At 40.2% G+C, this 25653-nt stretch overlaps 1 protein-coding gene across 1 annotated transcript; it reads left to right on the top strand.

The window, feature by feature from the left end:
- Nucleotides 1-1043: 1043 nt before the first annotated feature.
- SCTR (secretin receptor) lies at nucleotides 1044-24133 on the top strand. Its single transcript, XM_034432765.3, has 12 exons — nucleotides 1044-1167; nucleotides 4836-4946; nucleotides 7370-7488; nucleotides 10546-10643; nucleotides 11706-11841; nucleotides 12724-12877; nucleotides 13546-13606; nucleotides 17669-17735; nucleotides 17967-18058; nucleotides 19291-19429; nucleotides 19945-19986; nucleotides 23887-24133. Exons 1-12 carry the CDS (start codon nucleotides 1080-1082, stop codon nucleotides 24067-24069), a joined length of 1290 nt encoding a protein of 429 aa, XP_034288656.2. The 5' UTR covers nucleotides 1044-1079; the 3' UTR covers nucleotides 24070-24133.
- Nucleotides 24134-25653: the final 1520 nt, after the last annotated feature.

Below are 25653 nucleotides of genomic sequence, written 5' to 3' on the forward strand. Positions count from 1 at the left end.
AATGTTGTAAATCTCTTGGGGCTGCTTGTTTGGAATTGCAAAAGGTTGCCCAGGATCTTCTTACTAGCAATATACAATTTACAATCTTAATTCCACTGGTAGTGCCTAAATTGTGCAGGCATAGAGAAACGGGGGCACTTTCAATTTCCCATGCATCCAGTCAAAAGACACAGTAACTGCATTGTAGTTGCATTCGGAAGACTTACTAAACCGCCGACCAGCCAATCACATTCGAATACAGCATGTGTGGTACAAACCCAGACTTAATAAATTCCTTAGAAAAACCCCAAAAATAGAGTTGATGAGTAAATAATTTTCAATTTAGATTGTGTTGTACACTACTTGCATTAAGCAAAAAAGATTGGACGAATACAAAGAGGCCTCAGTAGTGAATGGAATGGGGACAACTATCAGAGGAGACCTCCCAAGAGGACAAGAAGACACAAAGGAATGTTGTGATGTCACAACATATTGCATTGTGATGTCACAACATAATGCCCAGAATTTAAGCATTTACATAATGATATAAGAATGCATTTTTTGGGTCATTTTTCTGCCTTCCCAGTTTGAAATATATGCCTATGACAACCTTGATGGAATAACCTCATTATGGTTTTGACTGATTGTGCTATAAGCCTCATCTGGAATTATGTGATTCATTGATTGGAATTAGGTGTAACGTGAAACAACCTGAGAAAGGCAATTAAAAAAAAAGATCTGTCTACATTGGAATCTAGCTAACCATTTTGTCCTTAAGTTTGAATACCCTTTTCAGAACTGTTGTGGGATTGCTAAAAAAAATTTTTTTTTCAGGGTGGAAGAAAGCAGCGTTGTCTTCCAGAATGCTTCCCCACTTCTGCAAACAAATCACGGGATTGAATTCTAATGAGTTTGGATTCTAGTTGAGTTTAGAAGAAAAACAAGTCACTGTGTTATTTTAAAATGCTGTAATTATAACTATATATAAAAAGGACCTAGCTGCAGTATTTTGTAATCAGAGTAACAAAAGAGTGATAAAATGATACTTTTTAATACAGCAGATTGGAGCTTTCATTTCATCATGCGAAATAAAAAAAACCATGAGGATGGAAGAAGAACTGTGCATCTCAGCACTTGCCCAGGAGGAAGCAAACAGAACAGCTGGAAATGAATTATTGAGGAGTGCAGGTATGTCCCAGAGTATGAATTGGGGCCATTTAGATCAGGAGTCTCCAATTTGGCAACTTTAAGAATTATGAACTTCAAATACCCAGAATTCCTCAATCAGCCATGCTGGCTGAGGAATTCTGGGAATTGAAGTCCACAATGATCTAGACCAGGGGTGTCAAACTCACATCATCATGGTGGTGTCACGTGACCAGGGCCGGATTTAGATGAAAAGAGGCCCTAGGCTATTCCACTTATGAGGCCCTTTCACCTATAGTGAAAGTGTAATTTTAATTTTGCTAACAATTTGAATGTAGGCCCCTCTTGATCTTGAGGCCCTAGGCTGAAGCCTAGTTAGCCTATAGGAAAATCCGGCCCTGCACTTGACGTATCGGGACTTTTTCCCCCTTCATTAAACTGGGCGTGGGCCTGATCAGCACATGACACATGCGGCCAGTGGGCCAGGAGTTTGACAGCTCTGATCTTTACCTCTGATCTACATCATTGTGGACTTCTATTAAAATAAGAATTTGTAAGGTAGTGATAGGTATACAGTAAATTATGCTGATAAAATAACCAGAGACAGGTTGGGGTAAGATCAGGGGTGAAATCCAGCAGGTTCTGAAGGTTCTGGAGAACTGGTAGAGGAAATCTTGAGCAGTTCGGAAAACTGGCAAATACCACCTGTCTGGCCCCAGAGTGGGGAGGGAATGAGGATTTTGCAGTACTCTTCCCCTAGAGTGGGCTGGGAATGGAGATTTTGCAGTATCTTTCCCCTGGAGTGGGTTGGGAATGGAGATTTTGCAGTATCCTTTCCCTGCCACGCCCACCAAGCCACACCACGCTCACCAAGCCATGCCCACAGAAACGGTAGTAAAAAATTTGGATTTCACCACTGGGTAAGATTGTATGACACCTGAATAAGTTATTCACATGGGAAAACCAGAGCTGGTTTTGATCCTTCAGTACCAAAATGGTGTATCCAATAAAGTTTTACTTTTGGCAATTCAAAGCTCTCAAGAGTGTTTCCATATTTTGGGTCCTCTAGTCCAGTTTTCATTTACAACTGGAAATCCCTGGCTTTGACAATATATATCTTAGTTATCAGCATAACATCTCTACACATTAAAATCTTGCCTAGGTATAGCTTCGTCTGTGTGCCTGTGTATCTAGATTTTCTTCCAAGAATCAAAATCTTTTTATTTTACAGCTATAGTCACCATCTCTTGGTGAATTTATGAGACTATAAAATAAACTTTTACTATTTAACTTTTCCTCTGCTTATTTACACTAGTTCACTTTATCTGCCGACGTTATTTTGGTATTGTTTTAATATTCATCAGCAAACTGGCTTTGGTATTCTCTTGCAGTTTCAACAAAAGATTCCTTAAGTCTTTCTCATTTGCAGTTCTCTTTGAAGTTATTGATATTTCTCCCAGTGCTTTAAATTCCAATTTCTATTTTTTCTCAAATCTTCTGCATGCAGGTTAAATAAGTAAAGTGACATTATGTAGCCTCGGTGCACTTCTTTCCCAATTTTGAGCTATTGTATTCAGTTGCTTCATAATCTGTTATTTTGTCAGGGTCTTTTCTACAACCATCCAAACACAGCATTTGGGATCCTGTGCAACACAGTGATTTTTATTCAGCCTTCACTCCCCCTCCCCCAAACTAAGGTATTCAATAAGCAACTTGTATTCCAAGTTATAGCAGAAATATGATCACTTATTTGCAACTTTTGTGATTATATTACTCCTGTTTGATTTAGTTGAATGATTAGTGATAAAGTGCCTTTTAATTAAACAGCTTATGTTGCAAATTTAGAAATGGCAATTTAATCCATAGTTCTTCTCTGGTTTTTTTAACCTATTTTTTCATTTTTATAAAGAACTCAGGAAGTGGAGGATTATAAGAAAGGAAGAAGGAAAGATCAGAATAACCCCATATAAGGAATAAAAGATTAATTAAGGGGGAACCAAAGACTAATTTGCAATTAGTTCTGTAGCTATACTGATCAGGGGAGAATATCCCGTAGAGAAGCTGGAAGGTTAAACTATTAATTAATGTCACATTAGGATCCTCTCTCTCTCTCTCTCTCTCTCTCTCTCTCTGTCATATGAATATATGTGTGTGTGTGTGTGTGTGTGTGTTTGTGTGTGTGTGTATACACTGTGTTTGTGTCTACTTATATTCATATATAGAGACAAAAGACCTTTGGAACCAGTGCAGCTGCCTATTCAGACTAAGGATTAGCGCTAAGGATAGGCTTGTATAATTTAGGTAAACCATGGTTCAGCTAATTTATGGTTTGTTGATGGTTCAGCATGTCCTGTGAATCCAGAAAATCATGGCGTGTTGTATAGTTCTAGCCTAAATTTCTGATGTCTACTTCTCCTATAGGAGCAAGGATGTATAGGATATGAAAATGAAAGAATTCCAAATCACATTGTTTTACCATTCCAGGATAGGCTCTCTCTTTGTCAACTTGTGCATTGAAGAAGAAGAGTTGAGATTAACTTTCAAAAATCAATATTGGGAATAGCCTGTTTGCCAAAATCTCTACTCTAACTTGCCGCAAATCTCTAAAACCTTTCTCTGATACCACAATTTTGGACTATCACAGTAACTAGGAAATGAAGATTTAAATATTATGACCCCTTTGCTATTTTTTATATTTCTTCTGAACGATGGAAAGCACACTGCCCAGCTCCCTCAAGAGAGCGACAGTACCAAAAGAGTTAGTATATAATTAAACCTTGTGGAAAAAGAGTGATCTGTTTGGTGGATTTATGTTCCGTGGTATGATGAAGTAGGCTTAAATATTCAGGAGGATTAGCAATAGAGCTGCCTTCTGGGAAAGAGATTTCTGGAACAATGGTTGATTGAAGACTAATATGAAGGCACTTCTTCCTGGTTTTAATTAATTAGGTTTCATTGACCTACTCAGCCCTTGTCTAAACAAAAGAATGGCCTTGCATGCCTTATTAATCAGCACCTTGAATTCAGAAATATCTGTCCAACTTGTATCTGCTTTTAGAGTATATGTTTGCTCCTTGCCCTCCCATAGTAATCTCACACAGCTCTGAACACCAAAGTAAAGGTAGACCTTTAATAGAAAATAAGGGGACCAATTCACCTCTCCCTTCCTTCTTAGCACACTCAGCAGTCCATTAATAAAGGCTCCTGGGATGGCATGATTTGTGATTACTGGCATTAGTTAATGGAGGCTGGTAGACTGCCAAAACCTGTGTTGTTTGGTTTATATATTATGCAGGCCTATCTGATCGAAATTACAGCAAATGCATTGTGAGACGCTGGGTAAATAGGAGGAACTCTTTAATATATTTTTATAAGCTGTAAAATACTGGTGGCATCAGAAAGAAGGAGGCTAAAGGGCATGGTGTGAGGCTATTGCTCACTTCTACTCTGCTTCACAGAGATTGATTTACCAATAAAGGAGAATATCTGTAGCTCAGGGCTGAAACGACGGGCCTTTGACGCTCTCTGAGCTTGGCTGATTTCTTGCAGGCATTTCATTACCCAACTAGGTAACATCATCAATGGTAGAGGTTGATTTTCCCCACACTGGTTATGCAAGGACAACATCTGGATCGTGACGTGATTTTTTCCCCCCTACTCTCTGTGGGATTCATTTACTATTTTGATGTGTTTGTGTTCTTGTACCTTAGGCAGATGCCTTGGCATGTGGGATAATCTTACCTGTTGGCTGTCTTCTTCCATCGGACAAACTGTTAGTGCACCCTGTCCCCGAGCCTTTCAAATAGTCACTGGACAAACAGGTAACATGAAAACCATGATTTAATGCAGGGCGGGTTTCAAAACCCATCGCTACCAGTTTGCTCGTGGGTGCTTGCGCGCTTGCGCATGCATGCGACGCTTCTGCGCATGCTTGCGTGGGCAACGCACGCATGCGTGGATGGGTGGAGCCTCCCACCACCGCCGCTACTGGTTCATTTGATCCAGGGAGAACCGGTAACAACCCACCACTGATTTAATGGTCTCACATGTTTTCAGAGGATCTGGGAGTTGCTTTAGGTTTTTGGAACTGAAGAAGTTAGGCTGTCAGTGTCCCGAGTAACGCACCCATTGAAAGCATAACTCTGAGGCAGGCAGATTCCCCAAAGAATATGTTTATTGGATACAACATATCGGCACAGCCGGTAAAAACCAACTGAAAGTTCCCATGGTTTTCACCTAATTAAAAGAATAATACTTACAATGTGTCATCTGTCATGTTGTCCAATGAATATGGCTGTCAGGCTCCTCTCCTCCTTCACCAGCCACCTGTTACAATGACCTTGGTTCCCACAGGAAAACTTTTTATTTTGGCTGCAAGCTGGGCTATCTACTTCCCCCCACTCCCCTTCTTTCTCAGGCTTTGTGGCAACTGTGAGGCAGGACAAGATGGCTTCAACCAGGTTCACCTCAGAGTTGCCATAGGCTACTTTTCAAACTGTATGGGACCAACTTCTGTTTTTATAAGAAGAATTTTGTCTATTTTTCATCCCCAAAGCCCAGGACACCAAAGTTGCTCATTTTGGGCACCAAAACACTGTAGATTGAGCACTGAGAGTTGCATTATAAAAGCAAAACAGTAATAGGTCCAAGAATTGGATTGCTTCCTTGCTTGTTTATTTCCTACAAGACTCAAAGTGACACTTGGTAGTTGTCTAGACCACTACCAATCCACGGCCCATGGCAAACTGATCTGTGCAAGGGTAGGCAAGGGTGCAAAGCTTCATTTGTGCATGTGCGGGATTAGGTTGTGTGCGCGAAACCATCCCCTCACACACACATACACACACCAGGGGTGATATCCACTTACCTTCGCTAATGGTTTCGTAAATGTAAGCGTGCACGTGTGGAAGCTCACTTCGCTTGCCCGTGCCACCTCCGTGCATGCACAGGCCTTCCACTCAAGCGCAGAGCATCAAAAAAGGGACATTGTCTGGGCGGGTGTGTGGACCCTCCTTCAGCCAGTTCTATCTGGTTCGCCCGAACCAGATAGAACTGGCTGAAAACCACCACTGACACACACACACACACACACACACACACAGACACACACACATTCGCTGCTGCTGTTGGTCCATGGACCCAGAAAAGTTGGGGACCGCTGGTCTAGACAGTTATATTGATGAAGATATACTCATCAATGTGTATTAACATGATGGTTAGGAGGAATAACTTATTCCAGTTGATGAAGAGCTTACATTGGAGGGCAGCTGTGGCCTTCATATCCCAGAAGGACAGCATGAAGAAGTGCCTTCCCAAAAGAATTTACCAGGGCCATCCTGAAAAAGAAGGTAGTGCATTAGATGGATCCTAGATTCTGTTCAGCAGGGCTTGCTTGATGTTCTTATGAAATGAACAAAAAGTTCACATATTGCTCACATAATACATTTTTTTTAAAATTTGATTTATATGCCGCCCTTCTCCGGAGACTCAGGGCGGCTTACAGTGCATTCAGCAATAGCCTTCATACTTTTGTATATTTATACAAAGTCAGCTTATTGCCCCCACAAACTGGGTCCTCATTTAACCTACCTTAGAAAGGATGGAAGGCTGAGTCAACCTTGAGCCTTGGAGAGATTCGAACCAGCAGTAAATTGCAGGCAGCTGTGTTAATAACAGGGTGCTTTAAACCACTGTAGTACCAAGGCTCTTTTCATTGCAGAAACTTAGTTAATAATGATCCATTCAACAAAACATTAATTAGTACGCTTTCAGAGACATTGGGTATAAACCATGACGATTCAGGAAACAATAAAATGTGCATGGTGGCATCACAATGCAAACCTGGCCCTTTTATATTTGTGTCCTATGCCACACATTTTGTCATTTGCCTCTTGTTTACTCTAGCTCCCCTTCCCCACCTCCCATGCATGACATATTAATCCTATCAATGCTGTACTTGGGATCACGGCACAGCTGTAAACCTGTGTGGTCTTGTGTGTATCTTTGTTTTAGCTCTGGCTTCCTATTTAAAAAATTGAAATAAAATAGATTATGTTTAAGAAAATAATTTCCTTAGCAAAGGAAAGTGGAAGTAATGTTAAACCTTTTCATCACATTGCAATCAATATTTGCTTTAATTTTAACAATAAAATCAAATAATTTAGATTGAAAATGACATTTTCCTCTTATTTATACTCCACTACTTCATTTATGGGTTTTTCCTGTTCTTGTTGTTGCAATACAGGGTTTATGTATCGTAATTGCACCAGGGAAGGCTGGTCAGAAAAATACCCCAAACCATATATTGCTTGTGGCTTAAATGCCAAACAACTTAATGCCCCTATAACTGAGTGGGAATCTAAGGTGAGTTCACTTCTTCAGCTATAATATTTTTGCACGCGATGGAAAATCCTTTATGCAAGCTCAAAAGTTGGTATAATGTTTGACCCTTGTGTAGAACATCAAAAAAAAAAAAAAAAAAAAAAGAAGAAGAAGAAGAAGAAGAAGAAGAAGGGGGAGGTATTTTTTGAATGCGTAAAAGCACATTCATATTTTGCAGGTGCATAAATTAGCTATGAACATGTGAAAATTGGCATGTACATAGGTCCAGCCACTGTTTAGCATTCACAGAAATGTGAAAGTCAACATAAGAAGAAAGTCCACCACTGTCTCTATGTCAGTGATATCACTGATAACCACGGATGCAAAACTGCTGTTTCAAGGCAACAAATTCAACTTCAGAATGTTGGAAGAAATGTCCTTCTGGGTTCAGTTCCAAGTGTGGAGAAAGACACTGGAAACATGGTGGCTGCTTGGAAAGATGGTTTTTAATGGTGGACAGGATCTCATGCCTTGAAGATCTTGGGTGAAGAAAAAAAAGGGAAGAGATGCTGAGAGTGCCTGAGTTTTATACCCTCTCTGGGCTTTTGAAATTGAATTTGTATTCTGATTGGTTGTCAGACTCCCATGGGGCCATGCAGGGGTAACTTTGTAGGTTGTGTTTTTGAGTTCCAAGCTTGGTTTGCCATCATGGATATAGGCAGTCAGTGATTCAGAGGTGAGTTCTAAATTTTTTTTAATATCGGTTCTGTGGGCGTGGCTTATTTTGTGGGTGTGGCTTGATGGTCATGTGACAATTCTTTAGGATTTAGCAGAGGTACTGGACTACCAGGCTTTTAACTGCTTGCAGAGCTGTACCGGTCTACCCATTTATTTTTGCAGGCACCGGTCTACCCATTTATTTTTGCAGGCACCGGTCTACTCATTTGTTTTTGGAGGCAACGGTCTACCACCAAACTGCCTTTTACCACTGATCAGCTGTAGGGCGGCCCTTTGAAGCACCACAGCAAGAATTTAAACAGTTTTTCCTTATAGCCCATCAGCTGGGATTCAGGAGGCAGCAATAGATTGGGGGTGGGGCAAATAAAAGGTAAGAATAACGCGGGGGGTGGGGTGGGGCAGGGGGGCAGGGGGGCAGAACCGGTTCGGTGACGTCATATCATCACTGCTACTGGTTCGGCGGAACCGGGTGGAACCGGGAGGAACCCAATACTGCAGTGATTGGCTGTTAAGTGACACCTAATTGGCTGATAGTTCTTTCTGTTGGACAAAAGAGCAAGTAATTGATGGGAGATTCACTGTGAACTCTATACTGCCCTTGTACCTAATATTCTGTATAGGTCTGAAAATAGTTTAAAGCCATCTCATTCAGTAGGTGCATTTTAAATTGGATTCAGAAGGATTGGTAGATCAGAAAAACCACTTGTCTGGAAGTGTTCTATATCTCTGAAATTTATAATTGCACTCACTTGACCTCATGGAACTGGATTTTCTCTTGGCGCACTGAAGGACTGGGTTCAACGAAACACACTGAAGGATAAATAGAGTGCCAACCTGACTGATTCAGGTCGAAACCCACTAATTTAAGAATTCACTGTGCTATATCTGTGCTATGGACAAACTTTGAAGAAGGATTCAACTTTCCTAAACCTACATGTTTGAAACATGGATGTGCAAATGGATAGGTGGGTCACACAGAAAGGGCAGGAATACATATTCTCTTTTTTGTCTGATTGGTGAATTATGCCCTTTGAAGGAGGAATTGGAGCAAGCCTTTGTTTTTGACACTCTACTTAATTACAGAATAGATTATTACAGTGGCTTCCACGAGGGACTGTCCTGGCAGACTGCCTGAAAATTTAAGTTACACTTGAGTATGCTGCCAACAGACTTAGATCGGAAGGTGCAATATACGAAAAGTGGGATGTCGTCATCGTTTGTTTCCTTGCCCTCTTTTAAGCAGGCCCGAGAGAGTTTTATTTTTGCAGTCATTTAATGGGCTCTTTTATTCTCAGAGGTTGTGCTTTATGAGGCTGCTTTTATTTTGCAATTTAGTTCCTTTGTAATTGTTGTGCACAGGCACTAAGCATTTTATATTCTGTTTAAATAGACATAGAGGTGGGATATAAAATCCAAGGAACAAAGACGTTTTATTATCATGACAGAAAATGCATTTTTTGGGGTTACTTTCATCTTTAGTCTATAAGTGCTTATTCCTTCTGCTGGGTTACTTGGATTCAGAGACAATAGAGCTGCTGCATGTAAGAAAAATAATTGTAAATAGCAACACCTAGTGATCCAATTTAGTACTGCCCAATTCAACAGCCTCTTTAATACATACCCTTTCAAAATGTTGGAATGGTAGAATCATATATCTGTCATTGCATTAAGTGAATTAGGTGTTGCCTTTGAGGGTCATGTGAACAAGGCAACTTAACATGCCTCAGATCAGGGGTGGCCCTTTTACAACCTGTGGACTTCAACTCCCAGAATTCCTGAGACAGCCAAGCTGGCTCAGGAATTCTGGAAGTTGAAGTCCACAGGTCATAAAGGGGCCATATTTGCCCACCCCTGCCTCAGATCATTGATTCCTACTGCAATCACATAAGTATTCATGAAGACCACCCCTGTTGCTAGACCATAATTAGCCATGCTCTGTCAAAAAAGCCATAGTGACTGAGCTTGCACATAACTCTAAATTGTAAACCTTGGCTTACCAATCATAATGGTGATGTTCACACATTAAACTGAGCCCCAAATAAATCACGTTCTGGTCTAGTGTAATATGTACCAGTATATCCCACTTCTGATTTACAGTAAATACGCTAAAAGGAATTACACACCTGGCTGGGGATATTTCTTTGTTTTGTTCCTTCCATGTTTTCAACCAAGCTGAGTTCTGCCAGAGAAATAACTGGGATTTGCAGAGAAAGTTATTTGCCTCAATTCATGGTGGTGCTAAAGTTTATTGCAAATAAAAGATACATTACTGTGATTGTTTTTTAAAAGCAACATTGAAAGGCTTCTTGTATGAACACAACTCCTACCTGAAAAAAATTATCCTTGGATGTCTTCTTACAGGTATCTTATCTCATGAAATTGGAGACAGTGTATACTGTTGGAAGTAGCATCTCCCTCATAGCTCTGGCAGCAGCATTGGGCATTTTAGCTTCTTTTCGGTGAGGAAGAATTATCCATATATTTTTTCCCTTTCCTTAGTTTATCCTGTAATGACCCACATGAATATGCCTCTGTGTATTAAATGATGTGAAACACTGAGATACTTTGAATCCTGTTCCATTCATTGGTGGCGTTGAGAGTGGAGAAATGATGAGACTCAGAGGTCTGACAATACTTTCCCATGATATGTTCAGAATGTGCCACCGTACTGCTTCATCTGCTTTTACTTGATCGTATGATACTGCATTTAATTTGTTAAGTGGATTTTGTATTTTTACACCATGTTTCCATGAGAGCCACTGCGCAAGAAATTAACATATTTTAGTTATCAGTTTTACCATACAGAAGCCCAACTCGGTTGCAGGATGTAGCAGAGGTCATATGATCTCAAAAAGTTAAAAAGGATTGAGATTCAAAAAGTACTTGCCTGTGAGACCACTAGAAAACTCCAGAACTTTAGGCTAAACTGGGAATTTGATTGAACTCCAGGGCTTTAGGCTAAACTGGGAAAAATCCTGAAAATAGGCAGTGGCAAACCACTTCAGCCAGGAAACCTATATATGTGTGTCTGTGAACTCACCCAAGTCCAGCTGAATTCATTTGAGTTTTTACCCTCAGGAATAAGCCATTTGATAAATCCATAATTTTAAAAATTTAATTAGGTAGATTTATATGGCTGCCCGACTTGCACACAGTGACTCTAGGAGGTGTCCAGCATTGAAAATCAACATTTTTTAATTTAATCAGCATATCGATTGAATGTTTAATCAACATTAAATATTAAGCTAGAGTGGCAATGTGCTCATCTTTGCATATAATTGGGTTCTAGGCAGTATGTTCTCCCTTACATGTAGTCCCCAGTGCCATTAGTGAATGGGTTCCACCAAGATGACTTGGAAAGTCGTCTGGCTGAAACCTTGAAAAGCCTGCTGCAGATTAAAGCAAATTATTCCAAGCAGCATAGACAATAGTAATGATCTGTCTTCCCTAAATCTTCATGTGGCTGATGAGAATACCTATTTTGAATCCTGCATAATGCTTTGTCTTCCCCTTTTGAATAGGAGACTCCACTGTACAAGGAATTACATCCACATACAACTTTTTGCTTCTTTCATCTTAAGGGTGACTGCAAACTTTATCAAGGATCCTATACTGTCAGAGGACACAGATGATGCTGTCTACTGTGAATTACACACAGTAAGGAAGTAGAAATATATAGCCACCCAGTTCATTAAAGCATCAAAAAAGCTACATGAGAACGCAAATTGGGGGGGGGGAATCACTTTTATCCTTTTTAAACTCAGATAAAGTTATTGCCACATTGCTTACTCTGGTACCTTTCTCTTGTTTATATAAATTTCAGTTTGAGAAGTTGTTAGTGTTTAAAGTGGCATAAATTGTGTTTAATTTGTCTTTGATTTTGTGGCAGTAACAACTTGATTAAAATGATCAGCACAGATTAATTAGCCATATGAGCTCAGAGGAGAAACATAGGGCAAACATATTTGTAAACAATTTTGGTTAATTCCTAGTTAATATCAGACTGAAGAAAGTGTTATCTAGAAAAGCTAAGGTAGCAAGATTAGCGGTACTGGCTCAAGGTACTGTCCCCTGCAAGAGATCAAATATTTGCAGGAATTGGTCTAATAATCTTGATTATCTTTAGAAGAAACCGAAGCAGAAGCAATTTTACTGCTCAAAGGATTCTGGGATTAATACCTGATGAAAATGCTACCCTAGCCCATAGCTGGTGGAAAAATAAAAATCCCATGTAAAGGGCTCTTAGGAAATGAACTGAAAAATATACAGTAAAATATCCAGTATGAGGACATCTGGGACACTCTGGTGGTGATTTTCATATTTCAGCAGATTTATGACGTGCTTTTATGCTTCTGCTATGATAACAGAATGCCAGTGCAGACGGTCTGATGTAGCACGGTTCTTCTAAGGTATTGCGATCGAGGAACTGATAGACCACTGATGAATGAAGCTCAATGGGGCAAAGGTTCTCTGGAAGGGAGATAAAATGAAAATAAATGAAACATACCTTATTTATAATGTTTCTTGTTTCCTCTTCAGGGCAGGTGCAAGATGATCATAGCCTTTGTTAACTTCTGCATCATGGCAAATTATAGTTGGCTTCTTGTAGAAGGGCTTTATCTCCACAGCCTGCTGGCCATTTCTTTCTTCTCCGGCAGAAAGTTCTTCTGGTGGTTTGTGGCTCTGGGATGGGGTAAGCATCTACATAATTACCAGATAAGCATGTTGTCTAGGGATGTTCAGTGACCTATTGCAGAGTCTCAACGTACTCCCCTTGCCTACTTTGTGGCAGTGATCTCTTAGTTTCTCTCTCCCCTACATTGCCTTTGGCTCACTTCCCCCCCTCCCCCCCTTTGCATTTTGCTTCTGGTTTGTTCCTCTTTACCTCTTTACTCTTCTTCTTTGTCCTGGACTTTTTTCTCCTCTTCCATCTCTTTTCCTGTGCTTGGGGGGAAAAATGAGATTTATGCCCAAGCTCTTGCCACTGATATAACTGAATATGAACCTGCAAGCAGGTATACACCATTCCCTCCAAATACGATGCTATAGAGGAATTTTGGGGTGTAATTCCCATTACCTTCACCCATCACCCTTATTGTTTGTGCAGCACTCAGCTGTGAAAGCAGGGGAATTGTCTTAATGGGTAAGGACATTTTGAAAGGTTATGTATTTCTGTGCACTTCAGCTTTTTGTTAGGTGTGTTGGGTCCATCCTTCTTTTATTTTTAGGCAGATCCATTTTTCCTTTTCATAAGGTTATTAGGCTTGGTTATTATTATTCAAAATGTTCAGCTAACCTAATCTAGCTTTTCTTCTATATTATGAGTAGGCACTAACCACAAAATTGTTTTCTCTGTTGCAGGTGCTCCAAAGTTATTTGTAATTGCATGGGTCATAGCCAGACTATTACATGAAAATGCTGGGTAAGCACGTTTTCCAAACTCAGCAGTCTGTTTGTAAATCATGCTAAGACGCGGTTGGTTCCAACTGTGATTTACTGAATAAAGCAGAATACTAAAGTATCGCAAGTGTGCAAAATGTGCCATCGCAAAATGTTTTGATCCTGAAAGAAACTGCTCTGAATATTCTGGAAGTGATCTATCCTCAAAATAAGCCCATTTTGAATTTGTCCAGAACAGCTTCTGGATCGCTTCTGGAATATTTGAAACCATCTATTTTGTGATATCTAGAATTAGTTTTAAGGTTTGAATGTTTTGCAGCAGAACTCCTTTTAAGTTATAAAATAGCAGGGTTCATGTTGGTTTGCCAAAACTAAACAAATAACATATTATGGCTTTGTGTAAACACAGCAAATTATGCATTCATATATTTCATCACTCCACAAAATGAGTAGTAATTGGTTTAAAATCTGATTTTTTTTCTTTGTTTGTGAAGTGCTCAGGGATTCTGAGAAAAGAAAGAAATTCTGCTATTCGGTTAGAGAGATGAGCCCTTAATAAAAAGCCAGCTCTTATATTCCATTCCTGAATATCAAATCTGCTTCTCTCTGATGGGTTCTGAGCATGACATTTTGATTATTATTGTGGAAACAAACAGGAGTGCTTTGTGAGATTGAGGAGAAGCATGGGCTTTGCACAGTTATGCCAAACTGTCCTTTTAAACACATTTTTCTAGAAAGGAGTGGCAATTTTGTAGAAATGCAGTGGGAATATACAGACTGATTAGAAAGAAAGAAAGAAAAAGAAAGAAAGAAAGAAAGAAGGAGGGAAAGAAAGAAGAAAAGAAAACAAAAGAGATAGAAAGAAGTGGGATCCTTAATGTTCCATGGTTGAACAGGGCAACTGCACATTTATTTTATTTTTTTATTATGAAATTGATATGCTCAGTTCAAGGCAACTCTGGGCAACTTACAACAAGTCTACAACATTTGTCTAAATCCCTAGAATTCTCATTTAAGAATTCACAATCTACAAAAGGACTGTTCCTGTCCCTCTTAATGATGGATAATAATGTTCCAGTTAATCTGGTTTCAAAGCATTGTCATACCTGTTGAATAGATAACCTGTTTTCCCCAAAATAAGACATCTCCTGATAATAAGCCCGATCAGGCTTTTTGAGTGCATGGCAAGAAGGCCAAGCACTTATTTCAGTGTTCAAATATATATATATATATATAAGACAGGGTCTTATTTTCAGGGAAACACGATACCACAGGGAGATATCTTTTCTGCTGCTAGCTGCTTGTCCTGGAACTCACTTTTATTAATGAAGTAAAATAACAAGGTTATTTTAATGATAGTGATCCTATCCTCTGTTCAGATGAATCTAGCTTCCCAGGAATGAGCAATGTGCAGTGAAACATAGTTTGTTTGGCTCCATTTGGATCCTTCTGCTGGGGTAAACAGAGTCAACATTATTTAGCATTTCATCAGATGCCGAGATCCCGTCTTCTTATTGCCAAACAAACCAATCCAGATTTTTAGCCTGGGTTTTTGAGGAAGCAATACACCAAATGATAGCGAGGCACATATTTTGGACTGACAACATGCAGCACAATTTAGCAACACACTCAATGGGTTATTTAGCTGTCGGGGCTAGCAGGAGACCTCAGCTGAATCAACAGACTATACAGAGTTCATTATAGTAACTTAGAACTGTTCTGTGAGAACATGACATTTTCAGGAGCTTTTTGACTATAATTACAGGTGTAGCAATTATTATTTGCATTTCTTAGCATGATAAAATACAGTGTTTTTTTTTAAAAAAAATTAGCTATTTTATTCTTTCTTAGCAAAAATGGCAGTTAAATCCCTTAAAACATGATTTATGCATTTACTTTGTGCCTTCGAGTCAGTGCAGACTCTGGGAAATTGCTTGGACAAGTCCCTACAATTTTCTTGGCAAGGTTTTTCCAAAGTGATTTGCCTTTTGCCTCCTAGTTCCTAGGACTGTGAGAGAGGGACTGGCCCAGGTTTACCCAGCTGGCTTTGTGCCTAAAAAGTGTGAGACAAGACCTCATTGTCTTCCACTAGATGCCTTAACCACTACACTAAACTGGCTCTTAAAACATGATCAGTGTACTGCAATGCATGCCGTTCAGTTTTTTGATTTGGAGAATTTACCATCCAATAGGGCGAGATTTTGCAATGCTCTGATTCAAAGGAGACTGCATTCCAGTTCAGAAATTGAGAAATAAATCGAATGTAGCAAATGAAAATAAAAGAAGTTGCATTTTGGCAAGTTCCTTTTTTCCCAAGAGCCATTTTAGCTTAAGTTTTTACTTTACGATCAAATCAGGACAGGTAATTTACCTTTTTTAGGGCTTCAGAAAATTTGGAAAACAATCTCATGGGAGAAAGTGATATAGGTTCTTGCCAGAGGTGGGTTTCAGCAGGTTCTGACCAGTTCTGGAGAACTGGTAGCGGAAATTTTGAGTAGTTCAGAGAACCTGTAAATACCACTTCTGACTGGTCCTGCCCCCATCTATTTTCTGCCTCCCAAGTCCCAGCTGATTGGGAGGAAATGGGGATTTTGCAGCAATCTTCCCTTGGATTGGGGTGAGATTTTACAGTATCTGCCACGTCCACCAAGCCATGCCCACCAAGCCATGCCCACCAAGCCACGCCCACTGAACTACTAGTAAAAATATTTGAACATAAAATGACATTACAAGACATACAACATTTATATATATCCTCTCTTAAAAGCTATTTCATGATGATCTTCTAGTATTTATATTTTCTCCCTTTTCCCTTTATATTATTCCAATTTCTTCTTGTCCCCTCTCTTTTAATTACACTGTTATAATAATAAAAAATAAAAAAAATTTAAAAAAATATTTGAAACCCACCACTGTTTCTTGGGCAGAGGAGGAGGCATACCTAAAGAATTTTCCTCTGTTCTCACCACAGTCCCATAAGGTACAATAAAGGAGAGTGGCATCATGCTGAAAAAAAGATACAAATAAAATCTTTTCTGCAGATATCCAGTCACCCAAAATAGTGTGTGAGAGAGATTTATGAATTGATTTCATTTATAAGTACAGTACTTTACTTGATGATAAAATTGTGCCAGTGGTGTTTGGTTACTTTGGTCATCCAGAAAACATATCCTGGTGTCACAATGATCAAGGGGCTGTTCTCAATTAATGCTGACACAAATGGCTGCATTATTCAACTACACACTATTCAAAGAGATATTTCTATGGAAATCAAGGTAATTGGTTCCAGCTTAACCTTGCCAAAATAGAGTAACAAACTTTAACAAAGTTACTAAATATAATTCCTATCTATGTTCTAGATTAATAATCCTCTTAAATATTTAAAATAAATAAATCAAATGGACAAAAGCTAAACTAGAGCCTTCGCTCATATCCAAAGCTATCTCCTATATTCTGCTTTGGTTCTCCAAAATGAGCCCCTTCTTTTTTGAACTTTCCAAACAGAACATTTCCTTTTGTTGTTGTGTACACAACAATTAGCATCAAAAACCCCAATGGCAACCGTATGGCCACCAGCTTTACATTAACTGAATTTTGACTTTCATTAAATGCAACCTGGCATCCATTTACAATTTGCACTAAAATTGAATATTGCACTATTTGAATTCATACTAATTTGTGATCTACCTGTATGTGTGCCTGTGTGAATCAGCCTTTAGCTCTACCAAGCAACAGAAAAGTGAAAAGCTTGGGTAGTGTAATGATTCCTTGCTTTGCTGCATCACTGCAAGTTCCTGAGTTCATCTGAACTTTTCAAAACTTCCTTAAAACTAAGCTCTCAAGTCCAAACAAGATTGTCCCTCTGCCTCACCCTCCCAATGTGCCCTCTTTTCTAATAATTATATGTGCCTGCTGTAAATTTCTATAATGTGATAGATGGTAAGAAATACCTGATGGTTACATTCTTCCATGAAATATTTCTCTCAGCACAGAGTTTTCTAGGATGTTCATCCACCGGTTTTTCTAAATGACAACCTATTATTCATTCGACAATTGCAGGTTTGTTTGTTTGTTGTTTTTCCAGGTGCTGGGATATGCATCTTACATATGCCCTGTGGCTCATTCAAGGCCCGGTGGTGGCTTCTATTGTAGTAAGTCTACTTCACAGCTAATTTCCCAGATAAACGCTTGACTATTTCCCCACTACCAAGTTATAGCGATGTACGTTGTAGTGCTGAGATTATTAGTGTTACCTAGAATAAAGCTTGTATGCTCAACAATGAATGGGTGATCCGAGAAGATGTAACAAAATGCTGGTGGAGGAATGAGGTGAGCGTGGTGAAGAACTACCTCCATCTCACTTGTGCTTCCTTGTTTTGTAGATCAATTTCATTCTATTTGTTAATATTATAAGGATTCTGATGAACAAACTGCGATGGCCAGATGGAAGAGGCAAGGACTCCAGTCAATACAAGTAAGGAGGCTTCTTTAAACAGCCTCACAAATAAACGCAACAGCAAACAAAATGACCAGGGGGCGAAGGTTTTCTTTGTTTGCATGTCATGAATCTGTCTAGAAAGCTGCCTCAAGGATGATTGCCCCATTACAGTGAAGGGTGCTAAACTTATCTATGTTTTTATTTAAGGCACCTGTTTTTATGCTCACCTATGTTATTAGGAGCAGAGAATAGAACAAGATGCAGAGTTCCAGCTATGTAACAGAGAACCTCAACTCTTGCTAAAAGTCAAGTGTACATCATAACACTGTAGGAGAGGATGAACCCACCCTGTCAACATCTTTGGGGGAAACAGGAAAAGAGGTTATTCAGGGAAGACAAGGTTTCCTTAACTTCTAAGTGGCAATGTAACACATTGAGATGACCCCAGCTAGCATAGACCTATCTGTATCCAAAAGCCAATATTAAACTGGCCCTCTTTTTAAAAAAAATATATTACTATTCTCATCATCATCATCATCTCTTTTATTCATTAAACATGAAACTCAGTCAACTGGACATTTTAAAATCTGTCACAAATACCATTGACCGGTGCTATTGGTTGATATGGGTTGCTGCCAGTGTCCTAGGTATCAACCAAGTATCTTCTTAAAATATATGATGTTCCGAGTAGCGCAGTTTTTTGCAGTTCTGCTGGTGTTATTGCAGGAAGCTGCAATTTCTTAATGTTAAATAATAATAATAATAATAATAATAATAATAATAATAATAATAATAATAATTATTATTATTATTATTATTATTATTATTTATAATATTATTATTATATCCTTTATTCATTAAACATGAAACTCAGTCAACTGAACATTCAAAAACGCATCACAAATACCATTGACTGGTACTAATGGTTGATACAGGTTGCGGCCAGCGTCCTTGGTAGCAACCTAGTACCTTCTTAAGATGTACGGTGTTCTAAGTAGCACAGTTTTTTGCAGTTCCACCGATGTTATTGCAGGAAGCTGCAATTTGTTGATGTCTCTTATAAAATTCTTGGACATGGTACCAGATGATGATGATGATGATGTTGTTGTTGTTGTTGTTGTTGTTGTTGTTATTATTATTATTATTATTATTATTATCATCATTATCATCATCATCATCATCACCATCACCATCACCATCATCATCACCATCACCATCACCATCACCATCATCACCATTATTGTCATTCTCTCTTTCCTTGCTCCTAGGAGGCTTGCTAAATCAACATTGGTGCTCATCCCTCTCTTTGGAATCCATTACATTCTTTTTGCTTTTTTCCCTTTTGATACCACAAATGGCACCATGGAAGTTCAAGCTCTGTTTGAAAAAGCCCTGGGATCTTTCCAGGTAAGAGGGGTTAATGAAAAATTCCTTAGATACTTAAATTAGGATCTCAGAGAATGCACGTAAGCACAAAAGTAGTGAAGCCACCTTCCCCAAGCTGGTAACCCTTAAATGTGTTAGGGTTACAACTTCTAGAATGGTGTATGTTGTGGGGGGGAGGCTGGCCTACCATGTTAACAAGTTCACACTCTGGTGTAACTCCTATCTTCTGCATCAAACTATTTCATGCTGTTTTTGTTTCAAAGCTCCTAATGAGTTTACTAGCATAATTGGTAAAGGCATTTTGTAAATAGAACACGTAGGATGCTGCAGGTTCAGCCTAAAGTAAACATCCCATCCTCCGCCTTGGTCTTTGGAACCATCGAAGCTGCAAAGTAATCTCTCCATTTCGCCACCTGCATCACATTTCAGTGTGATTTTTTTTTTTTTAAAATGACGTTCCATCTTCCTTCTGGAATGGCAGGCCGCCATTTGCTATTGTGTATTTCATAATGAATAATTTGCTTGTTTTGTTTCAGGGTTTGGCTGTGGCTGTGCTTTACTGTTTTCTTAATGGAGAGGTGAGCTTCCCATGGACTGAGATTTAGTCATGAATCCTGCTGGATAAGATCAAACGTTTGTCTAACCCAGCATCCTGTTTCCCATGGCAGCCCACCAAATGCAGGGCTGGAGAACAATAGCACTTTTCACCATAAGTTCCCCTTCAATCAGCAGTAAGGAGCATGCTATTCCCGATACTGAGATAGATCATGTAATATATAGCCATTACTGCAAATACAGTTAGCTTCACCCTATGTAATTTTGAACATTTTATTCTTATCTGTTTATCATTCTCATAAATGGAGAACATGCAACAAAGCTACTAATCCAGGCAATGGCAACATCTAACTTTTAAAAATAGGAGCAAAGAATCCTTATGAAACTAGTTTAAATCCTTGTTCACCCATGGCATTAAATCGTGGGTTACCAACATGGTATCCATGGGCATCAAGAACGGTGTTGGGCAGTGGTTAGAATGCATTACTGCAGGCTACTTCTGCAGACTGCTGGCTGCCGGCAGTTCGGCAGTTTGAGTCCCTCAGGCTGAAGATCGACTCAGCCTTCTATCCTTCCGAGGTCGGTAAACTGACGACCCAGATTGTTGTTGGGGGCAATATGCTGAAACTGTAAACCGCTTAGAGGGCTGTAAAGCAGTGTAAAGTGGTATATAAATCTAAGTGCTGTTGCTATTGCTATCAGCATGCCTCTTGGGCTCCATGTTTCACTTAATTTTTATATTATTGATTTTGACCCTTCTAATAAACAGAATAAATGGGAGGCTAGTATATTGCAAACTGAAGTGTTTATCTCAAACATCAGCTTTATTTTACTTTCAAGTCCCACACATATCCCAAAATAGCTTCAGAAAATAAAATCAGGCAGAGTTCACTTGCCCAAGAAAAATAAATAAATGGAAAGGATAGTGATCTTAAGGGAGTAGAGGTGGTGATTAATGGCGCGATCAGTTTATTCTTGGAGTTACTATTGCTCCCACCACTAAAGTCGTTTTGTGAAAATGCCCTAAGATACTTTCAGAATTCCAGATGACCCAGCAGGGTTCAGGACTTTTGTTGGCATTTTGTGTGTGTGTGTGTTTTTTTAATGTGTTTTATGTCATCTGCAAACTTGATAAGTTCCTGTTCTAGTTCGGGAAAAAAGTGACTCTACTGCTCTTTTGGACCACACTAGGAATATGTAGCTAATGCCTTTTAAAGGCCATCTTTCTTAATGGTCTCCACTCAGGGTTGGGCTGCTGGGGTTCAGGAGATTCTGTGCAGTTCGGAAAACCCCCAAATCCCACTCCTGGCTGGCCCCGCCCCCCCGCCCCTCCCAGGAGTCCCCACGTGGCATGTTTTGGATGCAGGTAAGTGCAGGCTGTGCACCGAAGTTCGGGGAGGGTGAAAAACAGGCCTACCGGAAGTTTGGGAAGGCTGGAAAAAGGCCCGTTTCCAGCCTTCAGAGGGCTTCCAGAGCCTGGGGAGGCCATTTTTGCCCTCCCGGAAGCTCAAAGAAAGCCTCTGGAGCCCAGGGAGGGCAAAAATGCCCCCCCCCACTGTGGTGCAGGAGGCCAACTAGGCCACAGCCACCATGGCCACACCCACCCAGCAACCAGGCAGAGAACCCCTTGCTAAAATTTTTGAAGCCCACTCCTGACTCCACTGCAGGCTACTGATTTTTTTTATTCAGATCTGTCCTTTCTTCCAGTTGCAAATCGGATGGAGGGATTCTTGCACCAGTTGGGCTCCCTCTATTTTCTTTTCTTTTCTTTTCTTTTCTTTTCTTTTCTTTTCTTTTCTTTTCTTTTCTTTTCTTTTCTTTTCTTTTCTTTTCTCCTTTCTTGTGCTGCCCCTCCTTAAAGTGCTTGATAAATCATTGTCATTCCAGTTGATGTGAAAGAAACTTTTTTCCTCAAACCAGAAGAAGGTTTAGGTACAGTAACCATGATTGGGATATGGAATTATGCCCCAGCTTTTGCTGTACAAGCATCTCCCTTGCTGACTGGTGTCTCTTGAGGAAGAAATTGGGGTGGGGTGGGGGAATATTTCTATGCAAATCTTTTAGATCAGGAAGCCAAGAATCCAGGGAGGAGCTGTGGGGACTTCCACAGAGGCTTCTGCCTGCCTTTGAAATCAGCTATATTCTCACAAAAGCCTTTGTGCTGGGGGTAGCTTTGCTGATTTAATTCCAGCCATCTGCAGCACACAAGAGAAATAGCAATAGCACTTAGACTTATATACTGCTTCATAGTACTTTACACCCAGTGGTGGGATTCAGCCAGTTCGCACCACTTCGGGAGAACCGGTTGTTAACTTTCTGAGCAGTTTGGTGAACTGGTTGTTGGAAGAAGTCACTAGGGCAGAGAACCGGTTGTTAAATTACTTGAATCCCACCACTGTTTACACTCCTCTCTAAGCGGTTACCAGAGTCAGCATATTGAGTTGGTCAGGATCGAACTACTGACAGTTGGCAGAATTAGCCTGCAATACTGCATTCTAATCACTGTGCCACCATGGCTCTTAATGATCAAATGGTCAAACCATCCTTGAAACTCTGGGAGGCGGGGCTTGGGGACACTTTGTTTTCTCATTTGCTGGAGTTCTCGCCTCATACCCCCCTCCTAAAAGCAGAACTTGGATCGGTTTGGTTGAATTGCCAGACTGTCTTACTAGGTAATGTACCTTATGAGGGAACCTAAGGGAAGCAGGGAGGAAAAGAGGAATATTGGAATTAGGGGAAGTTCTTAAGAGATCTTCCTAGAAGATTTTAGCTTTGTCTTTCAGCATCCAGAATAGTCTTGATCTTTGTTTTTTTTCTTGGTATGTCTGGGTGGAGAAAGAGTGTTATGTAGAACAGGAAGAAACAGACTAGTGAAGTTTTAGGAGACATATTTAGATACAAAGATAGCCTTGAAAGGTATGCAACAACCATGGTAAAAAGATCAGCACAAAAAATCAAAAGAGGTTGGGAAAGAATCTCAAATTTCTTAATAATGATGGACAATATGGGAAGGGTGAGGGAGCAATTTGGATGCCTGCTGGCAAGTAGGGCTAGTTTGGGGTCTCCAGCAGTTGATGGGTATGCCTTCTTCCTCCCTGGAGCAAGGGGGCCCTTGGGAACAGAATGAGAAGCAAGGGTGCCATTTTTCTATCAGTCCACAAATCTCTTTATTCCTCCCCCCCAAATGTGGCAGGCAGTTCCAAGGGTCAGCCAAGGAGGAAGAGAAGGAATGATTTCTGATACCCCCTGCCAGCTTCTTAGAAGCAATATCAATAGGGAAGCCAGCAGGAAATTGGAAGTCCCTTCCATTCCCACTGTTGTTGTTGTTTTTTTGCCCTACCTGTGATCATTCCATATCTGCTTAAATAAGAAAGTATCTCTGAAAGGATGATTCAATGGGTCCTGGATTATCAAGTCTTTAAAATCTTTACAATGCAATGTCATTTCTCTTGTTACCTCAGCCCATTCTTCTTTTTGTTTCTTCACCACATTTGTCCATTTATTACCCTTTCTGATCTTCCTTTCTCCTTTTCTACTTGTATACCCATGATTGTCTACTACAATTGATTGTCCCTGCTAGTGGGACTCAGCCAGTTTGCACCACTTCAGGAGAACCAGTTGTTAACTTTCTGAGCAGTTTGGCAAACTGGTTGTTGGAAGAAATAATTAGGGCAGAGAACTGGTTGTTAAATTACTTGAATCCCACCACTGGTCCCTGCCCACATTTTGGCTTTGCTTCCTTCCTCTGCAGGCAAGTAATGGCTAACCACATACCATCAGGGTAGGATATTGCTTGACTTGAGACTGATTTATCCTTGTTATTGACTGTAAAGGTTGATCCCCTATGTTGGAGAGGGAGAGGACGTCCCCTTTCTCTTAAGAAAACCACGAGCCTTCTTACTAAACTGAAACTTTTTGTTCAGGTCCGGCAGGAACTTCACAGAAAATGGTGGCAGTGGCATTTAAGGAAGCATCTCGGTACTCATAAGCACCACAGCTCTTTGTTTCCAAATGAAGTAAGCGGGCTCACTCAAGTCTTGCAGCTGACAAAGCCTGGTTCTCAGGAGGAAAGGCGACCTTCTCACCCAATTCTGAGTAAACTGTAAATGTTTCCAGGGCACACGAGGACATGCTAAAACTCAGAGGGAACTTGCATTACCTAATCGGGCATTGTGGTTCAGGACTTAAAGCTAGTTGTTAGCTCTCCCTGGAGACTGACTTAGGCTATGGGCCTGACCTTGCTATCATGTGGATTATTTTGAAAAGATGATGTGTGAAAAATAATTTCCAAATAGAAGGCTCATCCTATTGTGACCCAGGCCCAAGTAAGTAGTATTAGACGCAAACAGTTCCAAAACAAACAGACTTTATTAGAACAGCTGAGAATTAACTCATTCTAAGCATAGTCCAAACTAAATCAAACCAAATTCTTCATAAGACAAATTCTTCAGTCTAATCACCAACCTTGGTATAATTAGGCAAACTGCCAAAGGCTTCTCTTGGCAAAAGTTCAGAAGCAGAAGATGCCAACCAGAGATAAGTGCAGCAAGACAAGAACAAGTCTATCAACGTTGTTTTCCGACAGAGAGCCTAAGAACCGTTGCTGGTCTTTTAAGCCTTATGGGAGGGGCCAATCATCTCTTGGTCCTACTCCCAAGTCATCCTCTTTGCTTTAGCTGCTCTTGCCTTCTGGCAGCTCTTCTCATACGTGCACTAGGAACAGGCTCCTCCTGTTCCTCTGCCTCTCTACTGTCAGCCTCTGGAGGCTCCGGAGTTTGCACATCACTCCCCGATGGCCCTAGCCCCATTCCTACCTCTGACGCAGAGCCCTCATCCGGGCCTTCCCCAGCCTCCAGGACTGGGCCATGTTCTTCCTCAGCCTCATCGCTGTCTGACTCCGCTGCCAGCTCCACAGGCTGTTGGCGGACCACAACACATCCCTCTCAACTTGCTGGTTTTGTTCTTTGGAATCTATCATTTCAAAAGAGTGTACCTTCTCTTCTCTATTTGGTTCTTTATTGGAGTGAGGATTCTGAACAGTATTGCCATTTTCTTTATGACTCTGACTTAGAAACTGGTTATATATCTTCGGTAAGTGTTGCATTGTGTGAACATGATAGAGTGTACATTTTTTTGGCAGAGAGAAAAGATATCTCTTTGGTATGGAGCCCATGCCCACAATTAAATTGAGGGATTTTTTTAGGCATTGTATATGGACATTTGAGTTTGCTGTTTGGAAGTCTTGGCAATTCAGCTGCCACAAAAGGCCTTTACAACTTCCTCTTGAGAGCTGATTGTGGCTCTGTGGGACTTGGGGCTGCCACTTGGAAGCTAGCTAAAAACAATTCACTCCGTGAGAGACTGCTGTATATCTTCAATTCATCTAAGACAGAAGTTGGATTAGAAAGATGCCCATTTTTCTGACATGATTTCCTGTTGTATTCTGAGCCTAATTTGAGAGATTGCTTTAGATTCACAAAGCTCCAATGAATTTGGGAGGTGCCATGCATATATCTGTGTTTCTTTGCCTTCAACTAGTGTTGACACCTGATGATGCCTGGACAAGTCCCTGCAGTTTTCTTGGCAAGATTTTGGAACTGGTTTGTCCTTTCTGGGGCTAAGAGAGAGAAAATGGCTCAAGGTTTCCCAGCTGGTTTTATGCCTAAGGAAGGACTCAGTCTCCAGTTTCT

This window comes from Pantherophis guttatus, chromosome 1 (assembly GCF_059756535.1).
Source record: "Pantherophis guttatus breed Tessera chromosome 1, ASM5975653v1, whole genome shotgun sequence".
In the NCBI taxonomy this organism is placed as follows: Eukaryota; Metazoa; Chordata; class Lepidosauria; order Squamata; family Colubridae; genus Pantherophis; species Pantherophis guttatus.